The sequence below is a fragment of the Hypanus sabinus genome, chromosome 11, assembly GCF_030144855.1.
Source record: "Hypanus sabinus isolate sHypSab1 chromosome 11, sHypSab1.hap1, whole genome shotgun sequence".
In the NCBI taxonomy this organism is placed as follows: domain Eukaryota; kingdom Metazoa; phylum Chordata; class Chondrichthyes; order Myliobatiformes; family Dasyatidae; genus Hypanus; species Hypanus sabinus.
The window spans coordinates 80096483-80117406 of NC_082716.1; the positions used below are offsets into that span (position 1 = coordinate 80096483).

Sequence of the window (20924 nt, forward strand, 5' to 3'; positions counted from 1 at the left end):
TATAGAAATAAACAGAGTAGAAAAGAAGGTGACTCATTGGAGGAGCAAGAGTTAAGTGGAGAGAGAGAGGATGTGAGAATTTGTGGGGAAGAGGTAGGAGGCAGAAGCCTAGAAGAGAAGGAGGCAGTAGGGGAGTGACTTGTGGAAGTAGAGAGAGAGCCAGATAAGTTACTGAGAGGGGATTGCCAGAGGAGATGCGAAAAATACTCCAGCGGCCAACCAAGTATTGAATCAGGACAGAAAGGAAGGACTCCACAGGGAGACCGAGGGAAGAAGAGAACCCCGGAGACATTTGTGCGGGAGGCAGTAAAGACATACCCTGAGACAGTTGGGGAGTCAGGTGAGGTGGAGAGCCAGGGCAGTTGGGAAGGAGGGAGGAAGAATGATGCCGTTGTTAGTTAAAGGATCAGGACAAGTGCAGTACATCCCTTGGGGATCCCAGGACCTAGAAGGGCTGAAAAACACTCTGCCCAATCTACATGAAGGAGCAGGGAAATGGATTAGAGCCTTTGAAGAATAAACAGTGGGACGATTATTGGCTATGGGAGATTTGAAGGCACTGTTGATAAGGTTGATGGGAACCTCCAAATTTAACGAACTAATGGAAATGGCTGGCATAGTAAACTCAAACGACCCGAGAACTGATGGAGATGGGTTTGACAGAGTGAGGCAGAGGGTATGGCAGGCCCTCAGAAAGCTTTATCCACCCAAAGTGGACCCCAAAGTCTTAAAAGGGGATCCACTGGGAGACACTGAAAACCCAGCAGCCTACGTAGAAAACCAGTTGAAAAGGTGGAGACTGGAGACTGAGCAAGAGGTGGAGAACAGCTTATCTATGACCTCACTGTTCCGACATAGCATTTTGGATGCAATGCCTCCACAAGTAAAATCCAAACTGGAGGAAGTGGTTGGGCTAACCTCAATGACCCCACAAGAATTTAGAGACCACGTAGTCCATGCGGTTGAGAAATACCGGAAAGACAAACGAAGGTTGGCTGAGCAGCAGGAAGAGGTGCAAAGAAAGTTAATACAAATGCAGCTCGAAGAACTAAGAGAAAAACAAAAAGATGCTGCCAGCAACCACCGGTCCGAGTACAGCCATCGAACTGGACAAAGCACTGCTATATGGGGGAAACGATCATACTGTAAGACAAGGGCTGGAAAACCCTATGCCAATAATCGTCTTTGGAGGAGCATTCCCTCAAATGCCCTATCAGGAACAGACAAAATTCAAGCAGCCCAGACAGGACTGGAAGTCCCAAGGAGGGGGACAGACGAGCTACGGGCAGAGGGGACCAGTGAGGAAACAGGGGGAAAGAGAGGTAGAGACATTGTGCTGGGGATGTAATCAGCCAGGTCACATGAGAAGAGATTGTCTGTTTACACCATGGCCTGTCACACACCAGCAGGAACCGATAAGAAGGGAACTAAAGTTTAGCCAAGGACCAGCCCCCACAGGCCCAAGCAGACCTGTGAACCCCTATGTGAGGCATTAGGGGTGCCCCGAGAACTTGAGTGGGAAGGGACATTACCCAATGATAACGAGGGAGGCAGACGAAGAACCCATTGTTCAGGTTATGTTAGAAGGACAACTGACACCAACAATGATAGATACTGGAGCCATGTACACTTGTGTATAGCCACAGTATGCCCTTCACCTTCCCATGTCAGGAAAGTTTATTAAGACAGTAGGGTTTTCGGGTAAAACACAGTTGACACAGTGCACGGCTCCAGTGCAGTTGAGAATGGGAAATAAAGGAATTGTTTTGCCGGTGCTAGTATTTAAAGCAACTCCGATTAATTTGTTAGGCAGAGATTCCTTATTGAAACTGGAATTAAAATTAGAATGCACCAGAAATGGGCTGAGTGTGGAAAGAGCAGGGGCTCAATTGATAATGCGAGAAGACAAGAAGGCTAATGTCTTTTGGATAGGAGACATCGCAGATCAGATTCATGAAACGTGGGAAAAATGGAAAAAGGGCTTGCAGGCTATATTACCCAGGGCTGTAATGCCCAAATCTGAGCTACATTGTATAGTGATTTTTGACGAGACTCAGAACAGGGAGTTAGAGGAGAGATGGCACCTGGAGGCATGTACCCAACAGCACCTGGAAGGGGAGGCTGTGATAATTGGAAAGCAAGGGGCAGCTTTACAAGTTAAGTGGAACACCTTTTTACAAAAATGGTACAGGATATCAGAGGCTGCGCCCCACGTAACGTTGTTGGTAAACAAGAGATATCAGTCTAAAGACTTAGGACCCTTAGTTAAGAGGGCTGAAACCGTAACAGTGTGGAGGAAAATCACGCCAGAGGTGTGGGTATCAGAAGACAACAATTGCATTAAAATAATGGTAAGTGTAGATATGGTAGGGACAGTGAGAGAGGTCGAAATAACTCCCCAACCACACCTGCCCTTGCTGGGAAAGGAAAGAGGCCAGCAGAAAGATAAAAGGTTAGATGAGTTGCCGTCTATTCTGTGGTCACAGCATGACACGGACGTAGGGAAGATAAAAACAGCTAGTCCAGTGGAAATAAGGCTGAAAAGGGGAGCAATTCCACCCAGGAGACCACAATACCCTCTAAGACCAGAAGCAGAAGAGGGAATAGCATTGACAGTGCAGGGGTTGCTTGAAATAGGAGTGCTTAAAAGAACAAACAGACAATGCAATAACCCGTTGCTGCCGGTCTTAAAAGCAGATAAATCTAAGTGGAGATTGGTGTATGATTTGCGAGCGGTAAATGATGTGGTAGAGGACTGGCCAGCGGTAGTCCCCAACCCAGACACGCTTTTGACTAATGTTCCACCAGAAGCAAGTTACTTTTCAGTGATTGATTTGTGTTCGGCTTTCTTCAGCATTCCTCTAGCCGACCAGTGTCAGTATTTGTTTGCATTTACTTACAGAGGTGCTCAGTATACCTATACCAGAATGCCGCAAGGATTTAAACATTCACCACACGTTTTTAATCAGGTGTTGAAGGCAGACCTAGAGGGCATGCCATTGGAAAGTACATTGTTACAGTATGTGGATGACCTGTTGATTTGCTCCCACAGTAAGGAACAGTGTGAGCAGGACACTATAACTCTGTTAGAGAAACTGGCGCACGGAGGACATAAAGTATCCAAAAAGAAACAGCAATTTTGCACGCAGCAAGTGGAATACTTGGGCAGGGTAATATCCAAGGGAGTGAAGGCGATAGCACCAGATCAGACTGAGGCAATAACTAAGGCCCCCAAACCCCAGACTGTAGGTGATGACGTTTTTGGGAATGGCAGGCTACAGCTCAGATTGGATAGGAGAATATGCTGAGATTGTGGCACCTTTGAGAAAGATAATGAAAGAAGCAGGACATACAAATTTGAAGAACGGCTTACAGTGGAATGGAGAGGCGGAGATAGCTTTCAATACTATTAAGCAGGAATTGCAGTCAGCACCAGCATTAGCTGAAGGTTTTTCATTTGTATGTATCCAACCGACAGGAGGGTTATGTCACAGCGGTTCTAACACAATAGACAGGCTCAGGAAAAGCAAAGCAGCCAATAGTATACTACAGTACGAGACTAGATGAGGTGGCTCAGGGGTATCCACCCTGTTATCAGGGATTGGCGGCGCTGTACTATGCATATGAAAAGGCGTCATCTGTAACCCTGGGCTACCCTGTGACTCTGTACACACACCACAAAGTAGCAGAATTGCTGGAAAGAGGGAAATTTGTGCTGACGCCAGCCAGGATAACAGCGTATCAGAGGCTAGTGACATTTCCTGACATAACTATACAGAGATGCACTACCAGTAATATAGCTGATTTTGTCCCTTTGGGCTATGAAGGAGAACCCCGTGATTGTGCTGGGAAGACGATAACATTTGCCAAATTGAGAGCAGATTTACGGTCAGAACCACTAGAGGATGCAGATAAAAAGGTTCTGTTTATAGATGGCTCTTGTTACAGGGATTATGATGGAAATCATGCAGGGTTCTCAGTAGTGCAGCAGGATCAGTTGAGCTATAAGATTATTAGGATGGAGTCCTGTCCCCAACCGTGTTCCGCCCAACTAGTGGAAATCAAAGCCCTGACAGCTGCGTGTGAAATGATGGAAGGTGAGAAAGTAGACATCTATACTGATTCGGCATATGCTCATGGAGTATGCTATTTGTTTGGGGCAGTGTGGAAGCAGAGAGGTTTTAAAAAAAGTAATGGAGATCCCATACAACATTGTCAGCAAATTCTAGACTTAGTAAAAGCCATAATGAAACCTAAAGCATTGGCTATAGTAAAATGCCAGGCACATAAAAGGGGAAATGATGTAAAAACAAAGGGAAATCAAGCTGTGGACGAGGCAGCCAGAAAAGCGTCTGGATGTACATCAGCTGTCATTGCCCCCCAGGTAAGCCTAGCTCCAGAACCTGTGGTAGAGGACCTAATTGAAGTACAAGGTAAGGCAACTTTGGCAGAACAGACAATGTGGAAAAAAGGGGGGCCAAGCCGAACCCGGAAGGCTTGTGGAGCATGGAAGATGGTTTGTTGGTAGCACCCACCCCTCTACTGACATTTCTGATTTCAGAAGCGCATGGGATGGACCATTGTGCAAGGGAGGAAGTGATAAAGAAAATAAATAAGGATGGTTTTTGGTCACCTTATTTACAGGCTTCAGTGGACTTTGTCTTGTCACAGTGTGAAGTATGCGGACAGAATAATGTTCAAAAGGGAATTACAACCCCAATAGGCCACATTCCTGTACCTGAAGGACCATTTAAACATCTAGTGATCGATTACGTAGACATGATAAAGACAGTGAGAGGGAAAAGATACATGCTGGTAGTAATTGATTGATTTAGCAGATGGGTGGAGGGGGTACCTTCAAGAGATCAAGGGGCAAAGACAGTGTTAGAATTTCTGACAAATGAAGTGATCCCAAGGTTTGGAATACCTACAGAAGTTAGCTCAGACAATGGTTCAGCTTTTATCCAGAAAGTGATCAAACCGGTACTACAGGCGCTGAGGATAAAGCAAAGATTTGGATGTGCATACCACCCTCAGTCGCAGGGCATGGTAGAGAGAATTAATGGAACCCTGAAAGCCAAACTGAACAAAATTTGTGCAGACACTAAACTTAATTGGGTTGATGCTTTACCGTTAGCATTGATGAGTTACAGCATGCAAACTAATCGAATCACATGCCTGACACCGCATGAGATGCTCACTGGGAGGCCCATGCCAGTGCCCCAGTGGAGAGGGCCATATAAGGGACCTAGTTTGGAACAATTGGAAATAGAATTGAAACAATACATGCAGCAGTTAACTAAGATACATAGGTCTATTTATGCATAGGAAAAACAGAAAGAGCCGGAGACCGTACAAGGGGAAGGACCGATCAAACCAGGAGACCAGGTTTATGTGGGAGTTTTTCGGAGGAAGTGGAACGAGCCAAGAAAGGAAGGACCCTTTACGGTAACCAAGGCATCACCCACCGCAGTTCAGGTAGAAGGACGCTCCACCTGGTACCATCTGAACCACTGCACGAGGGCAGTCCCGCAAGGACAATCAGGTGAGGTGTCCGAGGTAAGTGATGCGGAAGAGCAGTTAGCAGGAGACAGGGGAAACAAGAAGCTGACACTGCACCGCAGGAGTTTGATCAATTAGTAAGGAAAACTTTTGATTCTGAGGACGGGCCTGAAGACCCTCAGGATGTGGTGGTGGATAGTCGGGCTTCTTCAGATAATGGGGATGAGCTGGGAACGACCAGTCGTGCCCCTGGTGACAAAGCACCCACATACTCCAGTGCAGACTTGGGAACCATTAGTGTGGCAGATATGGAATGGGACTAATAACCTACAGAAAAGAAGTAAGAGGAGCACAACACTTACCTCCTCGCCATGGTTACAGACACGGACTAATCAGTGGTATCAATGGGCAGCTTACACGGCAGGAATGATGAAGAGACAGAATTGTTACCTGTGCTCAAGGGAAAGCCCCACTCAGCATGTAGTTCCCATGCCTTATAACTCCTCCACTTGCACACAGTGGCGAAGAGAGCACAGGGAACAATGCGAACGACGGTTTCCAGGTCCGATTAGGGCTTGTTTCATGAGGATTTGCGTTAAATCAGATCCCTGCTATCAAAACTGTATGAGAAACGCACCAATGTGCCCCTATTGGTGTATGCTATATCAGGCTTCCTCGCAGTTTGATCAAAGCAAGCTTGCCTCTGAATGCAATTACAGCAGACCATGGGCTATAAATAAAAGAAGCCAGACACCTACACTGCAACAGCTTATAATGCAGGACCATCTGAATTATGAATGTTTCATGCGAGTGGGCACTCACCCGGTTGGCCACTTCCGAGGCAACTGCACTCAGACGTGGGATGTAACCCCAGGTAAAAGACCCTTGACGGGTTCCCCTCCTCCTGAGGGTGCAATGGACTCTCAAACTATCCCATTAGCAGACACTTGGTGGCTGTGTGGACAGGAGAGAGGTCTGAGATCTACACACCCCCTCAGGTGGGAAGGAACATGTACGCGTGTCATGCTTCAGGAAGTTATAATGTCCCCTGAAGTACAGTCCAACGCTAACTTCCCTGAGCAGCGGACTCTGCTACGGCAGAAGAGAAAATATGACTGGGACCCGACAATCCGGATTGACAGTATAGGACAGCCAAGAGGTATACCTAACGAATTCAGGGCACGAAATGAGATTGCTGCAGGCTGGGAAGCTATCATACCTATGATAGGGGTAAGCAAAAATGTTGAATGGATAAACTATATATACTACAATCAACAGAGATTCATCAACTACACCGATGATGCACTGGAGGCCTTAGGGCAACAGCTGGATGCAACTAGCAGGATGGCGTGGCAAAACAGACAGGTACTGGATTGGCCTTTGGCAGAAAAAGGGTGTGTGTGTGTAATGTTTGGAGAACAATGCTGCACTTTCATACTGAACAATACTAGCCCAGAAGGGTCTTTCACCAGAGCAATGAATAAATTAAAGAATCTGCAGACAGAGGTCAAACAGAATGCAGGATTTGAACATCAGTTCTTTGATTGGTTGGAAAGTAGACTCGGAGGATGGGGAGCATGGCTGACTAAAATGGCAATAACTGTCGGTATTGTATTGTTGAGCTGTGCATTTGTGCTGTGCTGTTTTCTTCCTTGTCTCAAATCTCTTGTAGTGCATGCTCCAACTAAACAATTTCCAATGCTCGTGGCAATTACTGAAGCAAGCTTAGTGGAGAAAGAAACACTGAAAATGTATCATTACAGCCTACAACACCTGCAGGATGAACAAGAGCAAAACGACAGTGTGGGAGTAGATTGTAAGGGCTTCTGCGTCTTTTTCCCTGTCTCAGGTACAGAGGGACAGGTTTTTGGCTCAGCGGCCCGGGGTAACAGGGAAAGAATACTTTGAAGTCTTGGCGCAGAAAATTATAGTTTAACCCAAGATTTGGGAATAAGTGCTTGAGTTTATTGGGGCTTTTGTGCACAGACCCTTAGTCTTCTTTCTCTGTGTAAGACCCTTTGAGTCTCAAAGGGGGGATATATTGGAGTATAAAGTATAAAAGTTGCAACTTGCTATTTGCTAGAGAATGAAATCCTTAGAATGTAGAAGACAATGGTGGGTTAATGAGAGGCTAGCTAAGAGATGTAGATTAGAACATGATTAAGTCAATGGGTAGAAACAATAGTGACAGATGTACGTGTGGTACGCAATTATAGACCGATTGCATATGCTAATGCAACTAAACCAGGAGATTGCTATAAAACATGCTATGTCCAAGGATGGGGGGGGGGGGGGCAATCAGCGACTAGCTTACTGACTGTCTCAGCTTTGATTTGCAAATTAAAGTTTAACCCTTCTTGAAGAATCTTCTGCGTCTCCTGGTCATTTGTGGGGCATGAGAAACCACGGCAACAGCATCAGGCTTTCCTCCAGAATTTCCCTGTATTTAGCTACATTCATTTCATTCTCTACCTTCACAAGCCTTCCAGGGCCTGCTGCAGTGAAGCATCCCCACAGTATGATGCAGCCACCACCATACTTCATGGTAGGGATGGTGTGTTTTTGATGGTATATCGTGCTTAGCTTACACCAAACATAGTGTTTAGTCTGATGACCAAAAAGCTCAATTTTGGTTTCATCAGAGCATAGGACCATCTTCCAACTGACTTCAGAGTCTCCCATGTGCCTTCTGGCAAACTCTTGCCGAGATATGTCAGTTGTGGCTTTCTCTGCCACTCTCCAATAAAGCTGTGACTGATGAAGCACCCGGGCAACTGTTGTTGTATGCACATATTCTCTCCCATCTCAGCCACTGAAGCTTGTAACTCTAGATGTCACAGGTCTCTAGGTGGCCACTCTCACTTGTCCCGTCTTGCAATCACTCAGTTTTTGAGGATGGCCTGCTCTAGGCAGATTTACAGCTGTGCCATAATCTTTCCATTTTGTGATGATTAACTGTACTCCAAGGGATATTCAGTGACTTGGAAATTTTCTCCTATCCATCTCCTGACTTATGATTTTCAAAAACTTTTTTGCAGAGTTGCTTTGAGTATTCTTTAGTCTTCATGGTGTAGTTTTTGCCAGGATACTGACTCACCAGCAGTTGGACCTTCCAGATACAGGTGTATTTTTACTACAATCAAATGAAATACTTGACTGCACATAAGTCTCCAAAAACAGATCTCTATTTAACTAAATATGTGTCTTCAAAAACCAATTGGCTGCACCAGTGATGATTTAGTGTGCCATATTAAAGGGGGACACTAAATATTACTACATATTACATGAAATCTTATGTAATCTATTATTTTGTGTTTTATATTTGTAATTAATTTAGAACACTTTGTAGAGATCTGTTTTCAGTTTGACACGAAGGAGTTTTTTTTTTGTTTATCAGTATCACAAAAGCTAAATTAAATCCACCGCGATTCAATGTTGTAAAACAATAAAACATGAAAACAGGGCTGTGAATACTTTTTATAGCACTGTAGCTCACAGACAGCACTAGTGAATATTCATCAGTCACTACAATAAGAGCAAACAGTTTTTGAAAGCAAAATTCAGCTGCTGCAGGAAGTCTGAAACAGGAAAATAAAATGTGTATATTACTCAAGCACCATCAGTGCTGAGAGAAACACACTGAATGACTCAATGATTTACATTAATGTTTTTCATAATATAATTGTTCTAATGAAAGACCCTCGACCTGAAACATTGAACTATATTCTCTCTGCAAGTGTTGCCTGATCCCCTACACGTTTATAGAATGTTGTGCTTTAACTAGCACTAGGGCACTAGTGCTGGATAAATGGTTAAAAGAGAAATTTATTTCTTTTTCTTTTTCCTGTCACATTCAATGCGGAACTTTCCAAATGGTCAAACAAATTGTATGCACATGTTGAGGCATGCAATAAAATGCCAGCCACAAAAGCTGTACCTCTCCCAGATTAACAGCCACTGTCTGTGAGAAGGGTTCTGCAGAGGATCAACCCCCATAAGGTGGCTGGGCCAAACAGCATTCCAGGCTGAGTACGCAGTGAGTGAGCGCATCACCTCTTTGATGTCCTCAAGGACATCTTCAACACTTCACTCATTCAGGCTGCTGTCCCTATATGCTTCAAATTAGTCACCAGCATCCCTGTACCAAAGAACTCTACACCTTCAGAACAAACAGCTATCGGCCAGTGGTGCAGCCGGTGATCACCTTGAGGTGTTTTGAATGGCTGATAATGGCACATATCAAAAATTCCACTCCTGCCATTTTGAACACTCACTGGTACGCAGCTCAATGACAGATGCCGTAGCATCTATCATTCACCCGGCCCTCACCAGGTGAATTCCAAACAACTGCCCTCTCTCTTCCAGGCCTGATGAAAGTTTCGGCCTGAAAAGTCAACTGCTTACTCTTTTGCAGATATGCTGCCTGACCTACTGAGTTCCTCCAGCATTTTGGATTTCCAGTATGTGCAGACTTTATAGTCTTTATTACAAGATATATGAACTAGTGGAGTGCTGTTGCAGCAACAACCTTTCACTCAACGTCAGTAAGACGAAAGAGATGATTGTGGACTTCAGGAAGGAAAAGATGAAGGAACACATAACAATCCTCATACATGGATCAGAAGAGGAGAGATTGAGCAGTTTCAAGTTCTTGGGTGTGAAGATCTCCGAGGACCTAACCTGGTCCCAACATATGGATGTAGTTATAAAGAAGGCAAGACAACAGTTAGACTTCATTAGGAGTTTGAAAAGATTTGGTATGGCACTAAAAACACTCAAAAACTTCTACAGGTGTACCGTGGAGAGCATTCTGACTGGTCTGGGGGTGGGGGATACTGCACAGCACCAAAAGAAGCTCGTAAATTTAGTTGACACCATCTTGGGTACTAGCCTACAAAGTACCCAGAACATCTTCAATGAGCGGTGTCTCAGGAAGGGTAGGGTTCATTATTAAGGACCTCCAGCACCCACCTAAGTTGGACTTCACCTAAACACTAAAAAGACAGAGTACTCGGTGTTCAACTGCGATGAAGGTAGTCTCAAGACCGTAAAGAATGATACCATTAAGAAAGTCTTAGACTTCAAGTACCTTGGGTCAAGAATGATGAGTTCGGAAAAGGACATAAACCATATAACCATATAACAATTACAGCATGGAAACAGGCCATCTTGGCCCTTCTAGTCCATGCCAAACGCTTACTCTCATCTAGTCCCACCTACCTGCACTCAGCCCATAACCCTCCATTCCTTTCCTGTCCATATACCTATCTAATTTCTTTTCGAAATGACAAAATCGAATCTGCCTCTACCACTTCTACTGGAAGCTTGTTCCACACAGCTACCACCCTCTGAGTAAAGAAGTTTCCCCTTGTGTTACCCCTAAACTTTTGCCCCTTAACTCTCAACTCATGTCATCTTGTTTGAATCTCCCCTACTCAATGGAAAAAGCCTATCCATGTCAACTCTATCTATCCCTCTCATAATTTTAAATACCTCTATCAAGTCCCCCCTCAACCTTGTACACTCCAGAGAATAAAGACCTAACTTGTTCAACCTTTCTCTGTAACTTAGGTGCTGAAACCCAGGTAACATTCTAGTAAATCTCCTCTGTACTCTCTCTATTTTGTTGACATCTTTCCTATAATTCGGTGACCAGAACTGTACACAATACTCCAAATTTGGCCTTACCAATGCTTCGTACAATTTCAACATTACATCCCAACTCCTATACTCAATGCTCTGATTTATAAAGGCCAGCATACCAAAAGCTTTCTTCACCACCCTATCCACATGAGATTCCACCTTCAGGGAACTATGCACCATTATTCCTAGATCACTCTGTTCTACTGCATTCCTCAATGCCCTACCATTTACCATGTATGCCCTATTTTGATTATTCCTACCAAAATGTAGCACCTCACACTTATCAGCATTAAACTCCATCTACCATCTTTCAGCCCACTCTTCTAACTGGCCTAAATCTCTCTGCAAGCTTTGAAAACCTACTTCATTATCCACAATGCCACCTATCTTAGTATCATCTGCATACTTACTAATCCAATTTACCACCCCATTATCCAGATCATTAATATATATGACAAACAACATTGGACCCACTACAGATCCTTGAGGCACACCACTAGTCTAGTCACCGGCCTCCAACCTGACAAACAGTTATCTGCCACTACTCTCTGGCATCTTCCATCCAGCCACTGTTGAATCCATTTTACTACTTCAATATTAATATCTAATGATTGAACCTTCCTAACTAACCTTCCGTGTGGAACCTTGTCAAAGGCCTTACTGAAGTCCATATAGACAACATCCACTGCTTTACCCTCATCAACTTTCCTAGTAACCTCTTCAAAAAACTCAATAAGATTTGTCAAACATGACCTTCCACGCACAAATCCATGTTGACTGTTCCTAATCAGATCCTGTCTATCCAGATAATTATATATACCATCTCTAAGAATACTTTCCATTAATTTACCCACCACTGACATCAAACTTACAGGCCGATAATTGTTAGGTTTACTCTTAGAACCCTTTTTAAACAATGGAACCACATGAGCAATACGCCAATTCTCCGGCACCATCCCCGTTTCTAATGACATTTGAAATATTTCTGTCGGAGCCCCTGCTATTTCTACACTAACTTCCCTCAAGGTCCTAGTGAATATCCTGTCAAGACCCAGAGATTTATGCACTTCTTTATTCTTTAAAAGCACCAGTACTTCCTCTTCTTTAATCATCATAGTTTCCATAACTACCCTACTTGTTTCCCTTTACCTTAAACAATTCAATATGCTTCTCCTCAGTGAATACTGAAGAAAAGAAACTGTTCAAAATCTCCCCCATCTCTTTTGGCTCCGCACATAGCTGTCCATTCTGATTCTCTAAGGGACCAATTTTATCCCTCACTATCCTTTTGCTATTAATATAACTGTAGAAACACTTTGGATTTATTTCCACCATATTTACCTAAGCAACCTCATATCTTCTTTTTCTAATTTCTTTCTTCAGTTTCTTTTTACATTCTTTATATTCCTCAAGCACCTCATTTACTCCATGCTGCCTATATTTATTGTAGATCTCCCTCTTTTTCTGAACCAAGTTTCCAATATCCCTTGAAAACCATGACTCTCAAACTTTTAACCTTTCCTTTCAACCTAACAGGAACATAAAGATTCTGTACCCTCAAAATTTCACCTTTAAATGATCTCCTTTTCTGTATTACATCCTTCCCATAAAACAAATTGTCCAAATCCACTCCTTCTAAATCCTTTCACATCTCCTCAAAGTTAGCCTTTCTCCAATCAAAAACCTCAACCCTGGGTGCAGTCCTATCCTTCAACATAAAGATACGGAAGGTGCTGGCATGGAGGGCTATAAAGGACATGAAGGAAATCTGAAGGTCGAACCTGACCAGCGAGGATCTTCATAGCAGTCATAATCATCACATGGGAGGATGAACGCTGCGCGCCCTCCCAAGACTATGATCAACAAGCTCCTAGAAGATAGCAGCGCGGCTAATGTAGATGAACTGAACACACTGATGAGGGAGAGGGAAGAGTGGAGAGTCCATTATCGTGCCCAACGCTGGCCCGCTAGGCCTGAGTCGATGTAGTAGCACCCAGGACATGCTCTTTCCTCACTGTTACCATCAGGTAGGATGAAGGCATACACTCAGTGATTCAGGAACAGCTTCTTCCCTTCTGCCTTCCGATTGCTATATGGACATTGAGCCCGTGAACACTCCTTCACTTTTCAAAATATATATTATTTCTGTTTTTGCATGATTTTAATCTATTCAATGTACATATACTGTAATTTATTTATTTTATTCTATATTATGAATAGCATTGAGCTGCTGCTACTGCTAAGTTAACTAATTTCACGACACATGAATAAACCTGATTCCAGTTCTGACACTCTCCCAGTCATCTGGTGTTTGATAACCTGACGAAACGCCATTCGTGCCTGACTGCATGAGAGTGTAGATCAGATCACAGGCTATGTCAATCAGGCAGTAAAGTACGTTCCTGTTTCCCACTTGGCCTATAGGTGCAGACTTCCTCATACCCCACCCCCCTTATTATCTGCCTCCGCCCTCTCTGTGGTTTCAATTTTTTGTTGCAGAAGGGGGAAAGACAGTCCCAGAAACAGCGATGGGAGTCAATCTGGGCGATACGTTCCCGAATTTTGAAGCGAATACTACTGAGGGCACGATAAAATTTCACGACTGGCTGGGAGACTCGTAAGTTACTAATATTATTTAATCGTGCCTGTAAGTTTCAGGCGTATAAAACGCAGCGACATGCTGCATTTGCGCAGAGCGCGCTGTAGCAATGTGCAGGTCTCATTTTGATATCAAAATCGCGCAGTCAAAATTCTGTTTGCTTTCTATTCTTGTGTTCTGATGTGAGCGGTCGCCTGCTCCCTAGGTTTCATGATGGCGTTGTCTTGATTATCAACTAAAATGCGCGTTTCGAATAAACCATAATGCTCAGTTTTATACCTTTTATTAGACGGCCAATTTAAAATAACATTACATTTTGCAAAGAGTGGTTGTCATTTTGTTGGAACGGAATGTCGGTGTTCATGCGGGAGTGGCGGATCAAAGGTTAATCATGTGTAAGTACATAGTCGCAATAGCCATTTTATTGCAGCAGTCCGTGAAGTAATGGCCTCGACTTGAGAAGCACAGGAAAAAAAAAACTGAAGTCAATACTGTAGACGCTTTGTCCCGTCGATTCTTGTCAGTTTGTAAACTGCAGTCTGTAAGCTCCCACCCCAGAGTTTCCAGCCTTGTGGCTGTGACATGCACCGTTTCTCAACCATCCTACTGCATGGTTCTCAATAGACCAGTCGTAGCTATTCCATAATTAATTAGGAAAAGTGGAAATAACTCAGCATTTGGTGTATCATTTGCCCTGGCCCGGGGGGGGGGGGGGTGAATGGGTGAATGTTGAAGTCAATTAGAACAATAGCTAGGCACTTTAAATTAAAGATAAATGGAGAAAGGTAAAATAACTGTGGGAAAGGGAAATCCACATTTAACAAATTCTTTGCAATTCTCTAAATAAATAACATGTCAACGAGGATAAAAGGGGTCTAGAGGGTGTATTGTATTTTTAAAAAATATAGAAGACGTCAGATAATGTTCTGCACTAAAGGTTATTGGGGAAAATAAAAGTGCTTGGTGTTGGAGTAACACTGAAAACGGGCTGGCTAATAGGACAGTGTCATGACTTTTGCTTCTGGAGCAGGTGCTGGGGCCTTGACATTATTCAGTTTATATAAACAACTTGGATGATGATATGGTTGTTAAATTTATTGATGCTACAAGAAAGATAGGAAAGGAAGATGAGAAGAGGAACATGGAAGGATTGAGTGAGTAGGCAAAACGCCGGTGAAGGGAGAAGAGCAAAGTGAGGCTGCAGAGGGCTGTGAACATGGTTCTCAATAATAGCTTAATGTCAGAGAAACGTATACAACATGTCCTGAAATGCTTTTTCTTCGCAACCATCCATGAAAAGAGGAGTGCCCCCAAAGAATGAACGACAGTTTAAAAATGTTAGAACTCTAAAGCCCCCAAGTTCCCCTCCTGCGCATAAGCGGCAGCAAGCGATGATCCCCCCCTCCCCTCCCCCACTGGCAAAAAAAGCATCGGCACCACCACCGGGCACTCAAGTGTGAGCAAAGCAATAGTAAAGACACAGACTCGCAGTTACTATGTTGTTCACCCGGCATTCGACGTACCACAGGCTCCTCTCTCTCCCTAATAAGGGAGAAAGAGAGAGGGGAGACATCACAAACAACTTGCCGGTTTGCGATGTTAGAAGTCCATTGTGTTGCTTTTTCCGAGCTCTGTGCCCAAAAATGTCAGGTCTCTGGGCACACAGCCGTAGATCTGCCGACTCCCCCAACAACACACCGATCTTCTGCCGTGACGCCGACCTTCGATCCACCCGTCTCCAGAGCCACGAGATCTCGGCCCTCGGAAGGCGAGCTGAGCTCTTGGACCAAGCCCTTGGCGTTCTGAATAATGGCCAGTTGTGAAACTCCAAGAGTGGGTCCCTTTCCCACAAAGAACCATAGCGTTTAACTCCAGGTCAGGGTCTTCAAAAGAAACCTGAAAGGGAAAAATAGAGATACTAAAGATGGAAATAAAGCTGTTTCTGAAAATGCAAGCAAAAGAGTTGCCATTAGGTGATATTAACTCTCCTAAGCTCCTCCTCACACAAATGATACAAAGCTATGATTATTGCTTTGGGAATTGAATGCACTAATTAAATGTTTGTTGACACCATATATCAAGTACTATGTGTATATAGCTTTTGTCTTGAAGGGAATTAAATGTGTCAGAAACAGTACAAAGAAGGTTTGATAGGGGTTGGGGATGTGGTTGGATAGGTTGGCTTTGTAGATAGAGGAGACTGGATGTAATGTTCAGGGGGCTTGACAGAATGCATGTCATGATGTTTCCACAGCTTTGAGATAAGGATCCAACATTTAAGATTAGATGAAATACTCAAAGGATGGTGAAAGCAGAGGCTACATATATTTTGAAGTAAGGAAAATCTCAAGAGATATTGTAAGTATAATAAGGCAAGAAGAAGGAGTAGGGAGAGAATAAGGCACCTCAATGATCAGCAGTTCTCAGTGACTTTCTCCTGTATTTTTTTTCTGTGGACAAAATGTGAACATTTGGGAACCTGGCAAATTTAATGGAGATATTTTGAGAGTAGTTTGTATTGTAGCAGAAGAGTATTCAGATATATCTCCAGGTTCAGACGAGGTGTATTCAAGAACACTATGGAAAGCTAGAGAAGAAATCGTGGGAGTCCTCACTGGTCTATTTGCAACATCACTATCTTCTGGTGAGGTATTGGACAATAGTAAACATTCTGTATTTATTTAAGTCGGGCTATAAGCTTAAAGCTGGTAACTATAGACCCATTAGCCTAGTACTGGTAGGTAAGCTGCTGGAAAAGCATTCTAAAGAATAGGGTCTGTTTGCATTTGGAAAGGCAGGGGTTGATTTAGGGGTGGCCAGTGTGGCTTTGTGCATGGGATATTTAGTGGAGATTTTTGATGAAGTGCCGATGGGGTGTGGTGTATATATAGTACATACGGATTACAGTAAGGCTTTTGATAATATTCTGGCATGGTAAGATTAGATAATATGGCATCCAAGAAGAGAGAGCAAACTGAAGACACAGTTGGCTGGATGATAGGAAACAGGTTCATGGTGGATTGGCAGATGTGATTAGTGGTGAACCTCGGGGAGGGGGAGTTGGTGCTGGGCTGGTTGTTATTTGTCATCAATATGAACAATTTGAGAATATATAATAGATAGATTAAAGACTTTGCAGATGTCCCTAAAGTAAGTGGTGCGATAGCCAGCAAGCAGCTACCTTCCAATTAATTTGGAAAGCTGACACAATATTATAATTATTGCAATAGGAATTGTATGTACATTATGAGGTTATGTTTCAATTGACCACATATCTCAAGTACAGGTTTCCCCCGCTATCCGAAGGTAGAGCGTTCCTATGAAACCGTTTGTAAACCGAAATGTCGTAAAGCAAAGAAGCAATTACCATTAATTTATATGGGGAAATTTTCTGAGCATTCCCAGACCCTAAAAATAACCTATCAAATCAAAGAAAATAACACATAAAATCTAAAATAACACTAACATATAATAAAAGCAGGAATGATATGATAAATATACACCCTATATAAAGTAGAATTATTGTAGGTACGGTGTAGTTTCACTTATCAATATCGGGAAGACAGCAAGCCAAAATCGATTTGGAGAAAAAAATGGGCACGTACACGCATGTGCACACAACTGCCCACACAAGGCTTCACGGTCATTGTAGTCTTCCTTGGGGTAAACACACGTATAAAGCAGCCGTCCTTTCTTCATAAAAACGAAAATCCTCTTTGGTTAGTGAAAACAGGTACTAATCTAGTTCTTTGGTAACAGCGAGTTGCCATAAAGCGAACTTTCCAAAAGCGGGGGCCACCTGTACTACGTATAGTATTAGTCAGTCAAGAAAGAAATGTAATGTGTCAGAAGCAGTTCAGAGAAGGTATGCAAGACTTGTAAGAGGAAGTGAGTAAGAATTGTAAAATAGCAAGATTTGCAGTAGAATCTCGATTAGTTGGATAGGTGGGTTAAATTGCAAATGGAATTTATTTCAGATAAGTACAATAAGTTTATCAAAGAGATAAACCCTGGCTTAGGCCCTTCCATCCCTTTGAGCCGTGCTGCCCAGAAATCCCCTGATTTAATCCCAGCCTAATCACAGGACAATTTACAACAGGGGAGAATGTACAAACTCCTTACTGAGAGTGGTGGGAGTTGTGCCTGTGGCTCCTGTATTCTAAAGTGTTAATGCTAACCACTACACTACTGTGCTGCCGTTTACCTTTTGAAAGGAAATGTCAAGGTCGGACTTATTACATTGGTTTGAACAGCCCTGGGTACTGTTGTAGAACAGAGGGACTTTGGAGTACAAGTGCACAATTTACTTTGTCACTCAATTTACTTTACTTCACTGCCTCTTTATGGCATGCTGTTCTTCATCAGCCAAGGCTTTGAATATAGAATGTTTCGATTGTACAAGTCATTAGTGAACCCACACTTGGAGAAATGGGTTCAATTTTTGGTCACCCTGTTGTAGGAAGGATGTGATTAAACTGGAAAAAATGGGGGGGGGAAAAGGTAGAATGTTTACCAGAATTTTGCTGGGACCCAAGGGATTGATTTTTAGGGAAAGGTTAGATAGGCTGGGCCTTTATTTCTTGAGAGATGATCTCATAAAAATACATAAAATGATGAAGGGGGGTGAGTGACCATTTTTCCCCATGTTTGGAAAATTGAAAGCTAATGGAGATCGTTGTAAGATGGGAGATGGTGTGCAATAACAACCTGAGATGCAGAATTTTTGTAACAGTAGGTGGAACCAGCTTCCTGAGGAAGTAGTTGAGGCAGCTACAGGAAGTACATGGACAGCTGTAAGGATGACAGAAGTTTAGAGCAGGGGCACCCAACCTGGGGTCCGTGGGCTCCTTGCGATCCATAGCGTAAAGAAGGTTGGGAAAGATGTGAGCCAAGTGCCTGGAAATCAGATTAGCTCTTGGCTGGCATGGACACGTACTGGCCAGGGAGACTTTTTATCTACTGCTCAGTTATGAGGTGGGTGGAAGATTACTGTGGAGAGACTGAAATGTGATGTTGAGGTTATGTTCAGTACAGTCGGTTTGATTAAATGGTGGAATATACTCAAAGTCATGAGGCCTACTCCACATTTGTACTTGTAATAGTCTTTTTTTTTGGGGGGGCGATTTATTTATTTAATTATTGTGACAGCACAGAATTGGCTCTCTGAGCCACGCTGCTCAGCTCTGTAGTTCATTAGTCATTGTGATTCATTGTTGACAATTTACAATGACGAATTAACCTACCAGCCAGCACGTCTTTGGAGTGTGGGAGGAAATCCACATGGACACGGGAAGAACGTACAAACTCCTTACAGGGTCGCCTGTACTGTAAGGTGTTGTATTAACCGCTACGCTGCCATGCTACTCTACAGCAGCTGCTACGTTAACTAAAACCAGGACCCTGGCTTGCAGTCCTTATGGATTTCATAGAACCAACAGAATAATCTTGTGAAGTAATGGCCTTTGGCAGCATTGAGTGAGGGGTGAGAAAAAAAAAAACTCTCAAATCTACTCTTTGAGGAATATATAATGTAAACCCATTTAAATGATTAAAATAATGCATCTTGTTCTACCTGTTACCATTTCCAACCTTTCTGTTTACTTAGTTTCCAAATATTGGACTGGATTTTGTGGGGAAATTCCAGCAGTTCCTCGCAAAGTCCTGTGGCAGAATTGGCAGTTACAGTTTCTCAATCCTTGCACTGGGGAGTCTGCTTGAAGAACCTGTACCAGACACAGTAGTTTCTCTTTAGGCTCAGTGAAGGAGAGCAGCTGCGAGGAACCAAGTAAATAGCAGATTTTTCTTCAAGTTTTCTTTCTAAAACATTCTAATTCAAACTTCAAATTTTTTTAGGTGTTTAAGATTTTTGGTTGAAGTTTTTAGAAAATTTTAGAAGCTTTTTAATATAATGTTTGAGTGTCAAAAAATTTCTTCACATCCTTCAAGCCATGGTATTGCTTAACTGGCTGCCAAGTTACTATTTTGCTAGTTTTGTGGGCAGAACTTCTTGATCTGTTGGTGTTGCCAGATTGAAGTGGTGGGGCTCTTGACTGAGAGTGAAAAATGAATTGATATTTAGTCATTGCTGGAGTGTACTTGGGGCTGAATCGAAATGGCAGGGACTGGGCCCGAAAGAAACACAAACTGGTGTTCGGCTGATTTAAGTTCCAGGCCAGAATTTTTAAAAAAAATTCAAACATGAAGGTGAAGGGCAAACTGGTGTTCAACTCATTAAAATCTGGTTGTCCTTCACCCTCGGCCTTGACCTTTTAAATCTGGCTTACTCACCTCAGCACTGAACTGGCTCCGTGGCTGTGGCCTGCAGCCATCGACACTCACCTCAGCACTGAACTGGCTCCGTGGCTGTGGCCTGCAGCCATCGACACTCACCTCAGCACTGAACTGGCTGTGTGACTGTGGCCTGCAGCCATCGACACTCACCTCAGCACTGAACTGGCTCCGTGGCTGTGGCCTGCAGCCATCGACACTCACCTCAGCACTGAACTGGCTCCGTGGCTGTGGCCTGCAGCCATCGACACTCACTCAGCACTGAACTGGCTCCGTGGCTGTGGCCTGCAGCCATCGACACTCACCTCAGCATTCAACTGGCTGTGTGACTGTGGCCTGCAGCCATCGACACTCACCTCAGCACTGAACTGGCTCTGTGGCTGTGGCCTGCAGCCATCAACACTCACCTCAGCATTCAACTGACTCCGTGGCTGGGGCCTGCAGCCATCGACACTCACCTCAGCACTGAACTGACTCCGTGGCTGGGGCCTGCAGCCATCGACACTCACCTCAGCACTGAACTGACTCCGTGGCTGTGGCCTGCAGCCATTGAGCTCCTGGACCGGCTTCACTTACCTCAGCGTTGTACTGGCTCATTGGCTGTGGACTCACTTTTGGGGACTCTGCGGTTCATATTCCTTTTTTTTAACTCTTTATTGTTGGTATTTTTTTTTGCACATTGGATGTATAGACAGTAGAATTGGATGGAAAATCTCTTGAATTCCAGGATTCTGTACCTTCTGTACGGCCTGTGACCTTTCAAGGACTTTATGCACACCTTCATCAAAGTCCCTCTGTGCCTCAACACCTGGAAGGCAAAGAATGAGGAATCTTAGTAGAGAATGAAGTACACAGTTCTAAGGGATATAGAGGAACCTTGCCATGTAGGTGA

General features: G+C 43.6%; 1 protein-coding gene across 1 annotated transcript in view; it reads left to right on the plus strand.

The window, feature by feature from the left end:
- Positions 1–13591: 13591 nt before the first annotated feature.
- prdx6 (peroxiredoxin 6) overlaps positions 13592–20924 on the plus strand; it is a 28788-nt gene continuing 21455 nt past the window's right edge. Inside the window, exon 1 of the mRNA XM_059984830.1 lies at positions 13592–13762. Coding sequence (XP_059840813.1) covers positions 13674–13762 — 89 coding nt within the window. The 5' untranslated portion in view covers positions 13592–13673. The remainder of the gene's footprint in view (positions 13763–20924) is intronic.